Genomic DNA, 18,446 nt, shown 5'->3' with positions numbered 1-18,446 from the left:
CCCAATCCCTTGCCTGCAAATTTCAGGATGCCATTGCTTTTAACCACTGAGTAGAATTTCATTGTGTAAATGTACCATGTTTTCTTTATCCATTCTTCGGTTGAGGGGCATCTAGGTTGTTTCCATGTTCTGGCTATTACGAATAATGCTGCTATGAAAATAGTTGAGCAAATGTCCTTGTGATATGGGTCTACCTCTTTGAGTATATGCCCAAGAGTGGTATAGTGGGGTCTTGAGGTAGATTGATTTCCCTGTTTTCTGAGAAACCACCATACTGATGACCTAAGTGGCTGTTCAAGTTTGTACTTCCATCCGCAATGGAGGAATGTTCCCCCTACTCCGCATCCTCTCCAGCATAAGCTGTCATCGGTGTTTTTGATCTTAGCCATTCTGGATGTCACCCATTTTTATATTTTAATATAAAATCTGTTCGCCTCTTCTTGGCCATATACATCTATTTTACTTTAAAGACAGAATTCATCGGGGGCTGGAGAGATGGCTCAGTGGTTAAGAGCACAAGCTGCTCTTCCAGAGATCCTGAGTTCAATTCCCAGCACCCACATGGCTCGCAACCATCTGGAGTGAAATCTGGCGCCCTCTTCTGGCGTGTGGGCATACATGGAGACAGAACACTGTATGCATAATAAAGAAATAAATCTCTAAAAAAAAGAATTCATCATTTGTTAGCCTATTTTTCACTGCTTCTGGATTAAGTCTACAAATGGGTCCTGAGTAAAAAATTTAAAGTTCTGAAACTAATTTGTAGAGTTATACAAATAAGATGATTTTTTGCTTTCTTTCAGGTTCCTCCCAACAAAATAGATTATGAATATAGTGAACTGTTACTATATCAGAATCAAGTGATGAGAGAGGCAGATTTATTTCAAGAATCTTTGGAACATATAGAAACATATGAGAAGCAGATATGTGATAAACTTTTGGTGGAAGAAATTAAGGGTAAGTTGACTTGAATTTTTTTTTTAATGGCACTTTAAAATTTTTTCTAACAATTAGCACCGTGCATTTGGTGACCATCCAAGCACTTGCTACTAAACTATTATTAATTTAATACCCATGTCATTCTTTTGCTATAGGGTGAACTGGGGAGCTGTTGTCCTCTAATTAGCATATAGCACTTTCTGATTCGGGTTTTCATTTTATGTGTATAAATGTTTTGCCTGCGTGTATGTTATGTGTACTGTGTGAATGCCTGGTGCCTCCAGAAGCCAAAAGTGGTATTTGACCCTCTGGAATTGGAGTTACTGGTGGTTGTGAGCTGCCATGTGGGTGCTGGAAATTGAACCCAGGTCTTCTCCAAGAGTAACCTATGTTTTTAACCATGGAGCCCATCTCTCAGCTTTTAGTTGGTTTTTGTTTGTGTAAGATGTTTTTATTACTTTTAACTGTATATATGTATATGTCTGAATGTAGGTATGTGTATAAGTGACTATAGCTGTCAAAGATGCAAGAGGCATTGGAACCCCTAAAGCTGGAGTTAGAGGTGGTTGTGAGCTGCTCAGTGTGGGTCCTGGGCACTAAATTCAGATTCTCTGTAAGAGTAATGCATGCTCTTAAGCACTAAACCAGCTTTCTAATACCTGACAATATTTTATCGTAATTAACATTATCAGTATTAATGACAATACTGTTTTTAAAATGATCAATAAAATATAATTATTCAGTTTCTTGTTCACTGCCTGTAAATGATAAAGCAAAAGAAAATACAATGATTTTTCCTTCCTGATGTGTTAATTGCTCTTTTGTGATTAATATTAATACTTTGAGGCAGCTGTTTCTCTGGCTTTCTTTTTCTTATAACATTAACAGAGAATGCAGTCAAGTAGGATACAGTGACACTGGTTTCATTAACAACAACAACAACAGTTATTAGCCAGAAGGTAGTGGCGCACCCCTTTAATCCCAGCACTCAGGAGGCAGAGGCAGGTGGATCTCTTCTGTGAGTTTGAGGGCAACCTAGTCTACAGAGCTAGTTCCAGGACAGCCAGAATTACAAAAGAAAACACACACACACACACATACACACACACACACACATACACAATTTTGTAAATAGCTGAATTACCGCATTCATTTATGTTGGTAACAAGGATTTGGGGAACACTAATCTTGAATAAATAGCCAGTTCTCAGTATGGCTCATAGAGGTGGGATGTGGTATTATTTTTCCAGTGAACTTTGTTGGCCCATTTGATAGTAGACATTTAAGTCATTTGTTATCATTAGGTAAGATCCTTTCAAAAATTGTAAAAGTTGCCAGGCGGTGGTGGCTCATGCCTTTAATTCCAGCACTTGGGAGGCACAGGCAGGTGAATCTCTGTGAGTTCGAGGCCAGCCTGGTCTACAAGAGCTAGTTCCAGGACAAACTCCAAAGCTACAGAGAAACCCTGTCCCCAAAAAAAAAAAAATTGTAAAAGTAAAGCTTTTCACTTAATTGATAAGCGTGTGCACTTATTCACTGTATGTGTTCTTATAGTATTTGCTTCATGGTGGTAGCAGATAACAGATGCTCATGGGGATGAAAATGCGTTGTTGCCAGTTATATCTCGGGAAGGCAGGGACGTTATTAGACTGGCTCATATGTAGTTGTGCAGAAGTTAGGACCTGTTTATTATTTTTGTTACCCAGCAGTTATGTTCTGCCCATTTTGTAGCAGATCAAGTTCACAAAGTTGGTATGTGTGATATAATTATCCCTAGTTTGATTTTATGTTGGAAATTGGTTATTTAAGACAAAAAATATATTATGTGCCCCCTATTCCAGTATGGTAATGTTAAATAATATTGTAGAGATAGTTCAAAGCTTTACTTGTTTGAAATTGGTTCCTTGGGGAATGAGAAATATTAGGAACAGGGATGTATAGTGTGAAAGCCTCTTTGACCCCAGTTTAAGTGTACTTCCCATTGTCTCTGAGGGCGTTAGTGTATCTGGCTTTAGTTCCAGACCCGTTTGCAGTTTTTGTGAATTAGTAAAAAGATTTGAACCTTAAAGGCAACTCACACGTGAACATGGCTTAGGTTTTTTTTCTGTGAAATAATGCTTAATCATATAATTGTGTTTAATTATATAATTTTAATAATCTAGAAAAGAAACAGAACAGTTACTACAAGAACTCTTAAAGGAAATCACATTTAAATATTAATGTGAGAAGGTTGGCATATTCCATTTAGAAGACTTACTAGTTAGATTTTACTGTGTAGGCTTTAGTTATCTCCAGCGGCTATAGAAATACGTTTAATGAAAGGCACTTTTTTACTGAGAAGTTAGTATCTATATGTATCTTTAAGGAATAGAAGGGAGCCAAAAATGAATATGGTTCATTTCTGAAGACAAACTATAGATTGATCTATATTTAGTTATATAAACTGTATATAACAAGTTCAAATGAAAGCTTGTAGAATTGGCATTTTGTAAAATACTTGCTTCCCAGTAATGCTTAGCAAATTCTCCTGAGTCAGAAAACTAATGTTTAAGCAAAATGAATGTGACTTTAAACTTAATTTTAGGGGAAATGCTGTTGAAATTGGGAAGATTAAAAGAAGCCAGTGAAATATTCAAAAACTTGATTGATCGGAATGCAGAAAATTGGTGTTATTATGAAGGCTTGGAAAAGGCATTGCAACTCCGTATGTAATGATTTTTCTCTTCTTCCTTAACTAGCTTTTGATATGATAAAATGAAAGTTATAGCAATTCTTGAGAACAGATAATTGTAGCATTAACAGTTGTTTTTTCCATGTAGAAAAGTTACAGATTAGATGTGGGCATGAAAATTAACTAAAATATCTATACTTAATACTAAGAGATGATTTTAGATTCTTTCACCCATTTAAAATTTTTTTTTATTTTATTCATATTAGAGTTTGTATCAGTTAGGGTTCTCTAGAGGAACAGAAGTGATAGAATGAGTGTGTGTGTCTAAGGGGTTTATTAGAGTGGTTCACAGGCTGTGGTTCAGTGTCCAACAACGCTGTCTTCTGATGGAAGTTCAAGATCCAATAGTTGTGCCTAAAATATTAAGAATTTTACCTAAAATATATAATGAAAGCTACTGATTATATTTTTTAAAAGTTCTGGAGAGCTTGTTTAAAAGGATGATTTTAAGATGTGGTGCACACCTTTAATCCTAGCACTCGGAAGAGAGGCAGGCGGATCTCTGCGTTCAAGTGCCAAACACACACATACACATTCACACACTCGCACATAGGCTTGCACATGCATGCACGAGCGCGCGCATACATACACACACACACACACACACACACACATGTAGGATGATTTATTGATTATAATATTTTTACCACCACAGTTTTAAATGTAATTTTTGACAAAATTGAAAGTAACTTTGATACTTATAATACAGTTTTTGTGTTAAAGTTTGTGACTATTATAGATAAAAATTATGATACTATAATCTCACATATTTTTACTGACACTAGGATCTTTAGACGAGAGGCTTCAGATTTATGAAGAAATTAGTAAGCAGCATCCCAGAGCAATTTCACCGAGAAGATTGCCTTTGAATCTTGTCCCAGGTAATACTAGGATATCTTTTGTAATATAATAATTCTTTTGAAACTAATGGGTATCATTCATGTTTTAAATTTTTCTTTGTGTTCTAGAGTTTATATATTTGTGTGTGTGTGAGAGAGTGATTAGTTATATTGCAAGCTAGTTTGTCATCAAGCCCACTGAAATACCAATCAAATGGCTAATCCCATGTAAAGGGGCTTGGAAATGCCATTTTTTCCTAATATGAAACTATATTGAGGCTGTGAAATGATATTATGATGTAAGAAATGTTGTTGCAAGAATAGAGAGAATAGGGTGTAAGATACAGTCTGCCAACATCAGGTGCTGAGGATGCTTTCATTATGGCTGAAGTGTGTGTTTTGACTCCTTGGTTTCTGCAGATGAGCATTTCTCTAGTTTTCCTATTACTTGGTAAATCATTTGATATCTTCCAATAAACTGATATGTCAAATAATATGAAAATAGTTGTATAATATACATGGAAGAGAGAATTGGGCATAAGATGAAGTTGTCAGCTAGCATCAGAGGACAGTTATTTTCTTTATACCTCGTTGTATCTAAATTCTGATTCATAATTCTCTGTAAAATATCCATTCTCTCATCAAAGACATCGTGGGGAACATTGATTACTAATATAATATTTTAGGAATTGATTTACAAAGAATACAATTTTTAGAATATAAAAAAGAGTGATCAGTTATGAATTTTAGTATATAAGAATGTAATACTTCAATATATAATTTAATATTGGTTTTAAGTATTGTAAGCTATGTACAAAAATATTTTCTTAAATGACTTAAAAAAGGCAGCTGTATTTAGAAGATAAAATTTCTTAGAATCGATGACAAATTGCAGATGAACTGTTGTGATTTGTGTGACAAGTTTTCTGTCTGTTTAGGGTATATACTCAAAGAGTTGTGAGCTCTTTGTGGCCCTCACAGTGTTTGAGAAAAGAGTACCGTTCCTTTGAACTCCTCAGTAGCAGTCACTTTTTTGTTGTTTGCTGTGACAAAAATACCTGCAATGAACACCTGCAAAAGGGGAAAGGTCTGTTTTTCTCACAGTGTCACAGGCTTAGTGTAGTCCATGGTTCCATTGTTTCTGGACTTGTGCTGAAGCAGAATGTTAGCTGTAGAAGTATATAGCTGTCCGATAGTAGGGATGAAATAGACAGTGTTTATAGAGTGACTAATAGACCCCAGATACCACTTACTACTAACACTGTGATGCTCTTTCTTTAAACCAATTGGTGTATTCTCAGTTTACATGAAGAAGCTCAGCTTAGGGGACAGGTTATTTGTTCACGGGCGCACACAGAGTAGAAGCATATATATTCTTCTAAGCAACTGCCTCTTACTGTTTACCATAGTATTATTAATTCCTCTGTATGCCTGAGGAAGCACTGGGAAGATAGGATGTTTGCAACTACTTTTGGTTTTAAAGGAATTACTGTTCTAGATGTAAATGTGAATGATATTTTGTGGCTTTCAAAAGATGACTGCATAGGACTTCATAAGAAATCTCAAATCATTTTCATGATTTTCAGTGATACTGCTTATGCGTGTTTTACTTAGTACAGTCTGCTCAACTAGATAGCCAGTCTGCTTTCTTGGTTTGGGATTGCTGGGTTTTATTATGCAGTGTTGCTACTCATAACAAATCCCAGGAAAACATTTAAATAATTTGCTGGCATAAGATACCTTGTGAAAAAGTTTTTAAAATTAATTTGTGTGTGTGTATGTGTGTGTGTGTGTGTGTGTGTGTGTGTGTGTTAGATGGGGGTGGCAGTGGGGTTGTCTGTACGCATATGCCACAGTGTGTGTGTGGAGGTCAGAGGCTGTCAGAGACTGGCCAGGCCCCCGACAAGAGGCCATCTTCCTGGAGTTGGTTCTCTCCTTCCATGTGGGTTCCAGGGATTGAACTTGGGTCATCAGGCTCCTGTACCCATTGAGCAATCTTGCTGACCCCCATGTTCTGGTTTTTTTTAAATGAATATATAAATTCAAGCCTTACTGTCATTATGTTCATATGTCTTCATTTAAAAGTAGATTTCAGTATTTTCTCCCTCTCCTCTTTCCCCTTTCATCTTCTTCCTCTTTTCTGTACCCCCATTTCCTCCTCCTTCCTTTTTTGATGGGTCTCACATATCCTATTTTGGTCTCCAACTGGTTATGTAGCTAAGGATGACTTTGAATACCTCATTCTTCATGCTCTACCTCCCTAGTCCTAGGATTAGAAGCATTTGCCACCACATCCTTCTTACTGTGGTGCTTGGGATAGAAGTAAGGGCCTTTGTGCATACCAGGGAAGCTTTTACTAATTGAGCTACATCTCTAACCCCTTTTAATGTTTCTGCTAAATATCAGCTACTTCTGATTGGTAGGTACACTTAGATCACAGCACTCAGGAGCCTGAGTTAGGAGGCTATCAAGGTTGGTTGGAGCCAACCCAGGACACATAGCAAAGGTATGGCTCAAACAAACAAAGAAACAAAAACAAAAATGAAGATACCAGAAATTTTTGTTACAGGTAGCAATAATAGGAAAATTATTTGCTTGATGTTGCAAGTAGGGTGTTTATTACTTCATAGCTAAGAGCCTCAGCTTATGCTAATATGTAACATTCTTTTAGCGTCAGTCTCATTCCCCAGAAGATGGTCTCTGCTGGTAAATATTCTTACATTTTTGTTATAACCACTGCTCTGTCGCTAGTACCTGAAATAATGTTGGGATATAGTAGCATACCTGGTCCATGATTGTGGAATGAACAAAGATTGAAATTGGTAATACCACTTGAACTAAAGTTTAAGAAGATAATTTGCCTACTTCTTAAAGGTAGTGCCAATCAGTAGATGTGGAAATGCCGTTATCAGTTGTCTGCAGGGGTTTGGACAAAGTCTATGTGAGGGAGAGTGTAGGAAGAATACCTGCTCTTACAGTTTCAACAGGGTGGTTAGTAAATTATGCTGTCTAAAACTGCAAATCTTTTCATTTACCTGTCAGAAGTATTCCTTGAAGATACTTTGAATAGAAATTAGAGAAAATGTCAACTGAAACATTGCTGCTATGCTTGTTATATGACGAGGTAGTGCTGACTTTGGGGGTTTAAAACCTGGTCTTAGAATAATTGTTCTGATGGAGCTTTATCTTTTCAGTAATTTGAAAATGATCCCATTAGCCAAAGTTTACTTTTGTCTCTAGGTAAAAAATTTAGAGAACTCATGGATAAATTCCTGAGACCAAACTTCAGCAAAGGTTGTCCACCCCTGTTCACTACTTTGAAATCTTTGTATTCTAATGCAGAAAAGGTAAGTTTGGCTTATAATCAGTTTTGCTATTGTTACAGGAAGATTTTTGTGGACTTTGGTATGATTTACTTATTTTCTCTATTGTACCAATGTTTGTCTTTATTTAATATACCAATACTATATACCAAAAATATATGATTATAGTATAATGATAGCAAAGGGCTTACCATGTTATGAAGTTTATAGCTAGGAAAAGCATTTTAAAAACACTGAGATTTGCCAGGTGGTGGTGGCACACACTTTTAATCCCAGCGCTTGGGAGGCAGAGGCAGGTAGATCTGAGTTCAATACCAATCTGGTCTATTGAGAGAATTTCAGGACATCTAGGAGGAGACCATGTCTCAAAAAACTAAAATATATAAATAAATAGGTAAATAAAAGAGATATACAGTTGGATGTTGTAGTGAGGGGCTGCGGGCAGGCCTGCTTTTCTCCTCACCCGGCTCCCGCACGGCTAGCTTAGTCCCAGAAATAACAACACACAAATTGTATTCATTTAAGCACTGCCTGGCCCATTATCTCTAGAGAGTTACTGACTAACTCTCATATCTTGATATTAACCCATTTCTAATAATCTGTGTAGCACCACGAGGTGGTGGCTTACCGGAAAAGATTCAGCATGTCTGACCTGGTGACTGGCTCCATGGCTTCTGCCTCATAGCCCTCTTCCCAGCATTCTGTTCTGTTTACTCCGCCTACCTAATTTTCTGTCCTATTAAAGGGCCAAGGCAGTCTCTTTATTAACCAATGAAAATAACACAATAGACAGATAACCCTCCTCCATCAGGATGTGATGGAAGATACTTGTAGTTTGTAATCCCAGCAATTGAGAGGCTGAGGCAGGACAATTGAAATGAGTTTGAAGTCAGCTTGAGTTTCACAGTGACTTTTTTCTTAACGGTTTGTTATCATATTTTAGAGTTAGCATGGATAGTTGAATTTGTGTAACAGTAAAATGCTATTAGGTGGGACTGGAGAGGTGACTCAGAGGTTAAAAGCACTGGCTGCTCTTCCAGAGGTCCTGAGTTCAATTCCCAGCAACCACATGGTGGCTCACAACCATCTATATTTAGATCCGGTGCCCTCTTCTGGCATACAGGCATAGATGCAGGCATATATAATATAAGATGCAGGTATATATAATAAATAAGTAAATCTTTAAAGATCCCATTATTGTATGATGCCTTTACCTGGTTGAGGGTGGGAAGATGCTATTAGGTCAGTGGAGTATGAGGGACATGTTTTAATTAATAAGTTAAGTCCTAATAGGCATGACAGTTTTAGGATTTGGGGAGATGGCTCAGTCAGTATAGAACTCGCACAAGCGTCTGTGTAAAAAGTGGGTATGTACTTGCAGTCCAGTGCTAGAGACATGGAACTCCCTGGGGCTTGCTTGCCAGCTAGCCTTACTTAAGTAACCAGCCCAGGTTTCATTGAAAGATCCTGACATGTAAAACACCTGACACACACGCATCCTCCCTCATGTGCATCTGCAAACCTTATAAGCGAATATGATAAAGAAACTACCTTTATACTTAAATCTTGGTTATAAAATTGAAAGATAAATAGATAATTAGAACTTGATAGGAAAGCCAAGTGTTGTAGCACACACTTGCAGTTCTTGTTGCTTGGGAGACAGGCAGGGGGACTTCAGCTCAGGGTCTGAGGCTTAACTAGTGCAACATCGTGAGCCCTCCCCCTGCTAAAAATGGGGGAGGTTAATCAAAAGGAAGTTATACTTTTATTCCCAAATATTCTTTCTTGAATTGTTTCTTATTTATTAAGGTCAAAAATCTTATTATCAGTCATTTTTATAGTCAGTTTTTGAAAAACGCTGTTGAATAATAAGATTTTCATCAATCATCTCTCAGTTTATTTAAGTTTGACCCATATTTATTTTAAGTAATACTTGTGGATAATAAAATGTTGGAATAAAATCAGTAGTTCGAAAATCTGATTGGCTCATGAAACCTTGAGTGTCCCACTCAAGCCGTTTTCCCAGCCTAGCAGTTGGTGAGTTAGGATCGTTGACTCATGTTCCACCGTGGGCATGTTCTGGCATGTGACTCGCAGCTCGTGGGGAATTCTGTCACTTACTTGCTGGAGCTTTAATTGCAAGCTCCACAGGTCAAAAGCCATGCTTTAAGAAGTTAATAAAACTTTTAATTTAATAATTAAAATATAATAGGGTCTCTTTAGTACTAATCAAATATAACTGCTTGGAGAAAATATTTAAAACAAGAGAATGTTGGACTTGGAAGGTTTAAAGTTTGTCAGAAATTTAAGACACTAATAGTGTCCATCACTGAGAAAATATTACAATAAATAACTTCAGGAAAGGTTTGTTCTGGTTCACAGTTTAGGAGTTTGGTCTGTGTGAACGTCTTTGTGAGGGGATTGTATAGTGGAATAGCCTTAATCACATCCTGGCAGGCAGGCATTGAAAAGGGAAAGGAAAGGGCTGGAATATCAATATACTCTGAAAGACATGCCTTTCCAGTGACCTAATGTTCTTCCCACATAGACCCCTTCTACAATTTCTGTTGTCTCCCAGTAGTGTCGTCAGTTGGGAATTAAACTAGAGTTTGAATCTCAACACCTACTTAAAAAGCCAGGCATGGCTGTACTTTCCCATAATCCTCTCAGTCTCACAGTCTAGCTCAGTTGGTGAGCTTCCGGCTCACTGGAAGAGACCCTGTCTAAAGGTAATAAGGCAGAGAGTTATAGAGGAAGATACCAGGTGTCTTGTCCTTGCCCTGTGCATGTGCACCTGCACACCCAGCTGCATACACCACACGAATACAACACACCACACACACACACACACACACACACACACACACACAGTTAGCTTCCAATATATAACAGAAATGAAGAATGGACTTTACATACTAATTTTCCATATTATATTTTACCTACTTGATACAGAAATAGTAAGAAATGAAATGGGTTCCTATAACTGAGAAAAACTCTTAAATTAAAAAAAATTGTATAAAGTGTGATTACAAGTGTACACGTGCCAGGATACCCTTGTGAAGGTCAAAGGATAACTTTTGAAAGTTGGAACTCTTTTTACCATGAGTTTTAGAGTTGAACTTGGCTCATAAAGCTTGTGAGGCAAGTTCTATTCCCCTGAGCTATCTTGCCAGCCCCAAATTGTCATTTTTGCTAGAAGATTATTGCAAGTTAATTGGGACAAATTCCATTATTTGTTTAATTGCTATATTAAAGGTAACTGAGATAAAAGTTTAAGATTAAGAAATATGCCTAAGGCGCCCAGTTCCTTGTGTGTGTTATGTGCATGTGTAAGTGTGTACTGGGAGGCCAGAAGTGGATGTAGAATGTCTTTCAGCTGAACCTGGTGCTGGCCAATTAATTACTGCTGGTCTAGCTAGCCAGCTTGCTTCGGGGATCTCCTGGTTTTGCCTTTCAAAGTGCTGGGATTACAGACAGCTTTTGTGCTCTAAGTACTTATTTACATGGGTGCTGAGGACCCAAACTCTGGTCTTTATTCTTGCACAGCAAGTGTTTTACCCGGAAAGCCATATCCTCAGCCTCCAGTGTTCAGACTTTTTATTTAGATTTTGTGAGAACTTTCTCTTATCTTGATTTCCTTTTAAAAGCTGTTTTTAACGGGAAACTAAGGACTGTTGTATTCAATAATACTTGTACTCCTCTATGAAGGATTATGGTATGGGTAACTTCAGTGGATCTTTTGTTGTACTTGTTTTTTTGTGTCTTGGTTTGGTTTGATTCACTCTTATTATGTAGTCCTGGCTGTCCTGGAACTTACTATGTAGATCAAATTGACCTTAAATTTGCAGAGATTCTTCTGCCTCTACTTCCTGAGTGCCGAGTTTAAAGGCCTGCTCCACCACAACCAGCTAGTTTGTTGCACTTTTGATTATTTAAAAATTGGACCATGAAGTATGCTTTACTCCAGAGCTGTAAGCCCTATTTAAAACTTGTGTTTTGGGGCTGGCAAGATGGCTTAGCAGGTAATGCTGATTGCCAGCAAACATGATGACCTGAACTAGATTCCTGGGGCACATATGATGGAAGAAGAGGAGACTTGCAGGTTTCCCCTCCACGTGTGCTGTGATGTTCCTGGCTGGAGAAGGGAGTACCAGTATGCATACACGTGGGCACCCACTCACACACTGAATAGATAGATAGATAGATAGATAGATAGATAGATAGATAGATAGATATTTTAAAATAACTGCTAGCGAGTGTTTGCAAACTGTCAGTAGATGGCAGTGTAAGTTAATGAAAAAAAAATTGCCACATAAACGAATTTGAATACTAAATTTGTAAGTCCAAAAGAAGTTTTAAATTTAAGTTGCAAATATTCTAAGAAAGATAGGTGGAATGATTTTGCTACATAAACCAAACCGTATAAAGACATTACTAAGAAAGAGAATTACAGATCAGTCTCACTCATGAACATTGATGCAAAAATACTAAATAAAATACTGGCAAATCAAATTCAAGAACACATCAGAACCATCATCCAACCATGATCAGCTTCATCCCAGAGATGCAGGAATGGTTCAACATATGAGAATCTGTCAACATAATCTACCATATAAACAAACTGAAAAATAAAAACCACGTGATCATCTCATTAGATGCTGAAAAAGCTTTCAACAAAATACAGCATTCCTTCATGATAAAGGTCTTAGAGAGAGCAGGGATACAGGGAACATACCTTAACAAACAGCAAGCCATCTATCACCATGCACAAAACTCAAGTCCAAATGGATCAAAGACCTCAAAGCCAGCCCGAACCTCATAGAAGAGAAAGTGGGAAGTACACTTTAATGCATTGGCACAGGAGACCACTTCCTAAATATAACCTTAGCAGCGCAGACACTGAGAGAAACAATTAATAAATGGGACCTGAAACTGAAAAGCTTCTGTAAAGCAAAGGACACGGTCATCAAGACAAAATGACAGCCTACAGAATGGGAAAAGAGGTCTAATCTCCAAAATATACAAAGAACTCAAGAAATTGGTCATCAAAAGAACAAATAATCCAATTTAAAAAAAATGGAGTATATACTATTGCTGTGAAGTAAAAAAAAAAAAAAGGAAGAAAAAAAAGAGAGAGAAAAAAATGGAGTACAGAGAACTCTCAACAGAGGAATCTAAAATGGCTGAAAGATACTTAAGGAAAGGCTCAACATCCTTATTCATCAGAGAAATGCAAATCAAAACAACTTTGAGATTCCATCTTATACCTGTAAGAATAGCCAACATCAAAATGGCTTATGCTGGAGAGGATGTGGGATAAAGAGAAAACTTCTGCATTACTGGTCGGAGTGCAAGCTGGTACAGCCCCTTTGGATGTCAGTGTGGCTATTTCTCAGAAAATAAGGAAGCAACCTTCCTCAACACCAGTAATACCACTTTTGGGCATATATCCAAAGGATGCTCAATCATGCCACAAGGACATGTGCTTATCTATGTTTATAGCAGCATTGTTTGTCATAGCCAGAACTTGAAAACAACCTAAATGCCTCTTGACCAAAGAATGGATAAGGAAAATGTGGTACATTTTCACAATGGAGTCTTATACCACAGAAAAAATAATATCTTGAAATTTGCAGGCAAATATATAGAGCTTGAAAACACCATTTTGAGTGAGGTAACCCAGACACAGAAAGATAATTATCATATGTACTCACTCATAAATGGTTTTTAAACATAAAGCAAAGAAAATCAGCCTACAGATCACAATCCCAGAGAACTTAGACAGCAGTGAGGACCCTAAGAGAGACATACACGGATCTAATCTACATGGGAAGTAGAAAAAGACAAGATCTTCTGAGTAAATTGGGAGCATGGGGACCTTGGGAGAGGACTGAAGGGTAGGGGAGCAGAGAAAAATGTAGAGCTCCATAAAAATCAATAATAAATAAATATAAAAAAGATGTCTACTACCTTTAATTTGTTTTATCCATGGTTCTTAAACTCGTGTGTATGTGTTAACTAGAGGATTTATAAGCAGAGATTATAGATTCTGTCTGTATTGTCTAAAACTATGGGTCTTGGGGGATGGAGAGATGGCTCAGTGGTTAAGAGCACCTGCTGTTCTTAGAGAAGACTTAGGTGTGGTTCCTTCAAGAGAACCAGTGCCTACCACTGGTCTTTTGTGAGCACCCAGGCAAGCATGCGGTACACATACAATCATGCAATCAAAATCCCCTCTTTTTTTTGTTTTTAGAGAGAAGTTTTCTCTGTGTAGCCCTGGCAGTCCTGGAATTAACTCTGTAGATTAGGTTGGCCTCAAATTCAAGAGATTCACCTGCCTCTTCTTCCTGAGTACTGGGATTAATGATGTGGTAGACTACACCTGGCTTAGACAAAACACTTTTACATAAAATAAATATTTTAAAAGATGTATACCTCTTGGGTTCCTATCTTGATGATATTAGTGATCTATGGATTTCACCTTCAGAACTATTCCTATGAAAAACAATTAATTTTCAGATCATGAGTTTGCTTTCTTGCCTGCCTGCCTATCTCTGCTGTCATCTATCTATCTATCTATCTATCTATCTATCTATCTATCTATCTATCACATATCTAATTTATCTGAGATAGGTTTTTACTAAATAGGTCTGACTAGTCTAGAACTCACTATCTATCTATCTATCTATCTATCTATCTATCTATCTATCATCGTCTGTCTGACTATCTATCTATCTATCTATCTATCTATCTATCTATCTACCTATCTATCTATCGGGTTTTTGAGACAGGGTTTCTGTATGTAAAAGTCTTGGCTGTCCTGTAACTCTGTAGACCAGGTTGGCTTCTAACTCAATGAGATTTGCCTGCCTTTGCCTCTCAAGTGCTGGGATTAAGGGCATGTGCCACCATGTGCCCAGCCCTTTAATTTATTTTGTTGATAAAAAATGCACATAATTTTGGAGTGCATTGTGTCTATTCTGCACACATATACAATATCTAGTGACCAGATAGGGTAACTAACATAATTGTGGAGTGCAGTGTGCCTGTTCTGTACACGTATACAATATCTAGTGACCAGATAGGGTAACTAACACCCCTGACTCCTTAAGTAAATCATCTGTTAGGGAATTTGGAACTCCTGTTTTATAGTTTTAGAAAAAATATAAATTGTTGGGAACTGTTATTACCCCACTGTGCTATAGAGCAGAGCTTCTTAAACTTTTCCACTTGTGACCCTTTTTGCCTGAGAAGTTTTTATTGACCCCTGGTTTTATAAGCTTTAAAATAAGTATGTATGTAGGTCAAACATTTACTGATAATAAACCATGTTATAATTTATTTTAAAATGCTTCTTTGGTCTATGTATTTACATAATTTATTAAAGATGAGAACATATTTGCATGCTAATGGTGGGTGTGCTTATCTGTTTATCTAAAGGATTAAATCTTGGCTACATATTTAGTACTGCAGGGCACAAGTTCTTCTAGACTTTATGTTTGTGGTGTGTGAGTATGCACGTGCATGTAGAGGTTAAAGGATGACTTTAGGTGTTTGTCTTTGCCTTCTACCGTGTTTGAGTGTCTTATCTTCGTTATTGAATGCATATACCATGCTATCTGGCCAATAAGATTCTGAGGAGCGTCTATCTCTGCCTCCCATCTCCTTATAGGAACACTGAAACTACAGGCACACACAACTCTCTCCAGCTTTTATGTGGGTTCTAGAGATTAAAACTCTGAACTGGAGAGCTGGCGCAGAGGTTAAGAGCAGTGGCTGCTTCTCCAGAGGTCCTGAGTTCAATTCTCAGAAACCATATAGTGGCTCACATCCAACTATATATCATATATATATATATATGAGATCTGTTGTCCTCTTCTGGCCTGTAGGCAAACATGCGGACAGATGACTGTATACACAATAAAATAAATCTTAAGAAACAAACCCAAATAAATAAATAAATAAATAAATGAAATGAAATAAATGGGTTCTTATACCCAAGTGTCAAGGGATTTACCCACTGGACCGTCTCCTAGCTTACCTTCTACCATTTAACTCCAGGTTTAGGGCATAGGCGCCCTCTTTTTGCCTCCGCAAACACCTGCACACAAATTGCTCACACACAGACTGACACACATCCATAAAAATAAAAAATGAATTGCTGTTCCAATCAAATTACTTCACAAATAAAAATACCTTCAGTGAAGCATTTTTAAATTAAAAAATATGTTTCTTTAACAGGTTTCAATAATCCAGGAACTTGTTACTAATTATGAAGCTTCTCTTAAAATGAATGGCTTTTTTAGCCCTTATGGTAAGTTTAAACTAGACTAAATTAGAATTTTATTGCTTATTTCAATCTAATCACAGAAATACTAGTTTACATTTATTATGTGTATGCTACATAAGTGCCTACTTATTGGTTTTTGAATTAGTGAATAAAATGAGAGTATTTTTAGTATTATTTAGTTTAAAATTTCCATAATCTTTTTTATTGTGAGTTTGCCTTATTTAACAAGGAAAACAGATTTGAGAGGTTTAATGGCTTGCCTAAGATCAGGTATTTAGTTTAATTAGAACCTGTTTTCCTGAATCCCTAAATTCTATATTTTTTATTCTTGAATTAAGTTTTAATTCTGTCTGTTTGGACCTTTGATTCTCTGTGGGGACGTATGTGAGCAAAGACAATTTAGAAAATCCTGTAGGATGTTTCAAGTATGGAGACAATCTCTTTATATTTTTCATGTGTCTTTTTGGTGTCGTTGCTCTTGGAGTTTGGAGGGTTGTTTTTGCTTTTTCTGGGGGAAAAATTAATGTGATGAATGTTTTGCCTACGTGTGTGTGTCTATGCACTACTTGCCTGGTTCCCCATGGACCAGGAAAGGGCAGTAGATTCCTTGGAATTGGAGTAACAGACAGTTGTGGGCTGCCATGTGATGTTAGGACTTGAACCTGGGTCCTCTGGAAGAGCAGAAAGTGCTCTAAACTGCTGAGCCATCTCTCCAGACTCCAGCCGATACTGTAGAGTATTTTAAAGCAAATTGCAAATGTTTTACCTCTAAAGACCTGTGTATGCATCTTTGTTTAAGACACACAAAATTAGCTTCATATTTAATACCCATCTATATTTATGTTTCTCTCCCAGTGTCCAAAATTTTTGTTTAATTGGTTTGGTTTAATCTAAATCTAGTTAAGGCCCATGCTTTATATTTGATGGGTTTTGTGGTCTTTTAATATATCAAAGTGATGGCTTTAAGAAACACCTTTTGTTGCCGGGCGGTGGTGGTGCACACCTTTAATCCCAGCTCTCGGGAGGCAGAGGCAGGCGGATCTCTGTGAGTTCGAGGCCAGCCTGATCTACAAGAGCTAGTTCCAGGACAGGCTCCCAAACTACAGAGAAACCTTGTCTCAACAAACAAACAAACAAACAAACAAAAATCCCCAAAAAAGAAATGCCTTTTGTTAAAAGCTCATTTGTTTTGTAGACTTCCCCATACTTTAGATTTGGCTGGCTGCTTTCTTTTGGTATCATTGTGTGTTTTTCTCTGTCTTTCCTATTTCATGTAGCATTGGTAGTGAGATGAATAGATTTGAGATCTGTTTGAATACTTCACAGGTGGTGCTTTGTGCTTGGCATGCTCTGGTTATCTCTCTGGTGCTGGCATTGATCAGGGTTTCTTGTCAGGCCAATGTGCCTGTTAAAAAGTTCCTCCTGGATCTCTGACCTAAGGATTTTGGCAATCTTTGAGTAGTAGTTCCTAGATCCCTTATTTCATTCTTGCTCCCCATCTGTTAGCAGGGCAGAACAGGCTGTAGGTTGACTCCAGGGCCTTGTGCAAGTGTTATGCCATGGAATTACAACACTAGTTCTGAAATTATTTTAATTTATAATAATTTTAATATGATTCTTCTTTCATATACTTTGGCCTCCTGAATTAGTGTTTATGAAAGATAAATGTTTGATTCTTTGGCCTTGTCTGCATTTTTCCTAGTTACTTTTCTCTTGCCATGACAAGACACCATGGCCAAGGTAACTTATAAAACATAACAAATAACAACAAACATGTAATGTGGGTTCATGGTTTCAGAGGGTTAGAATCCATGTCCATCATGACAGGGAGCATGTCAGCAGGTAGACAGGCACGGTGCTGGAGCAGTAGCTGAGCGTTTATGTCTAGATCCACAAGCACTGGGCAGAGAGCACTAACTGGAAATGGCATGGGCTTTGCAACCTTAAAGCCAGATTCCAGTGTCACACTTCTCACCTTCTCATTCTTTTCCAGTGGTTCTGTACACTGGGGACCAAACATTCAAGTCTGTGAGTCTGTTAGGCGCTATTCCTATTCAGACCATCACAGCTTTCTAGTTTGTTGCAGTGTATTCACACTACTGTCTTGTCATTTGTTTAGTTGGCTACATATCTTCTGTTGATAGAATACAGGTAATTCACTCTGCCTCACTGTAGACACGTCTGCCATTCTGCAGTCCATTTTGATAGCTTTTTCAGTACAGGATCGGATTGGAAGCGGAATAGAGCTCAGATAATGTATGTATGTGGCTGCTTTTGTTAGCTGGCTTTGGGCTGTGGTACCCTAATCTTAGATTTGTGGTATA

The 18,446-nt window shown here is 37.5% G+C and overlaps 1 protein-coding gene across 5 annotated transcripts in view; it reads left to right on the top strand.

Annotated features, from left to right (window-relative positions):
• Positions 1–18,446, top strand: part of Naa16 (N-alpha-acetyltransferase 16, NatA auxiliary subunit) — a 59,067-nt gene that overhangs the window by 15,207 nt on the left and 25,414 nt on the right. For 4 of the 5 annotated variants that reach the window (XM_048421829.3, XM_048421828.3, XM_048421831.3 and 1 more), the window contains 5 exons: positions 804–957; positions 3,524–3,643; positions 4,456–4,551; positions 7,750–7,856; positions 16,074–16,146. In XM_048421829.3, the coding sequence (XP_048277786.3) occupies positions 804–957; positions 3,524–3,643; positions 4,456–4,551; positions 7,750–7,856; positions 16,074–16,146 (550 nt within the window). The remainder of the gene's footprint in view (positions 1–803; positions 958–3,523; positions 3,644–4,455; positions 4,552–7,749; positions 7,857–16,073; positions 16,147–18,446) is intronic. The other variant, XM_085698295.2, reaches the window with a different exon arrangement.

The sequence above is a fragment of the Myodes glareolus genome, chromosome 12, assembly GCF_982192425.1.
Source record: "Myodes glareolus chromosome 12, mMyoGla1.1, whole genome shotgun sequence".
In the NCBI taxonomy this organism is placed as follows: domain Eukaryota; kingdom Metazoa; phylum Chordata; class Mammalia; order Rodentia; family Cricetidae; genus Myodes; species Myodes glareolus.
This window is presented reverse-complemented; position numbering and strand designations above follow the sequence as displayed.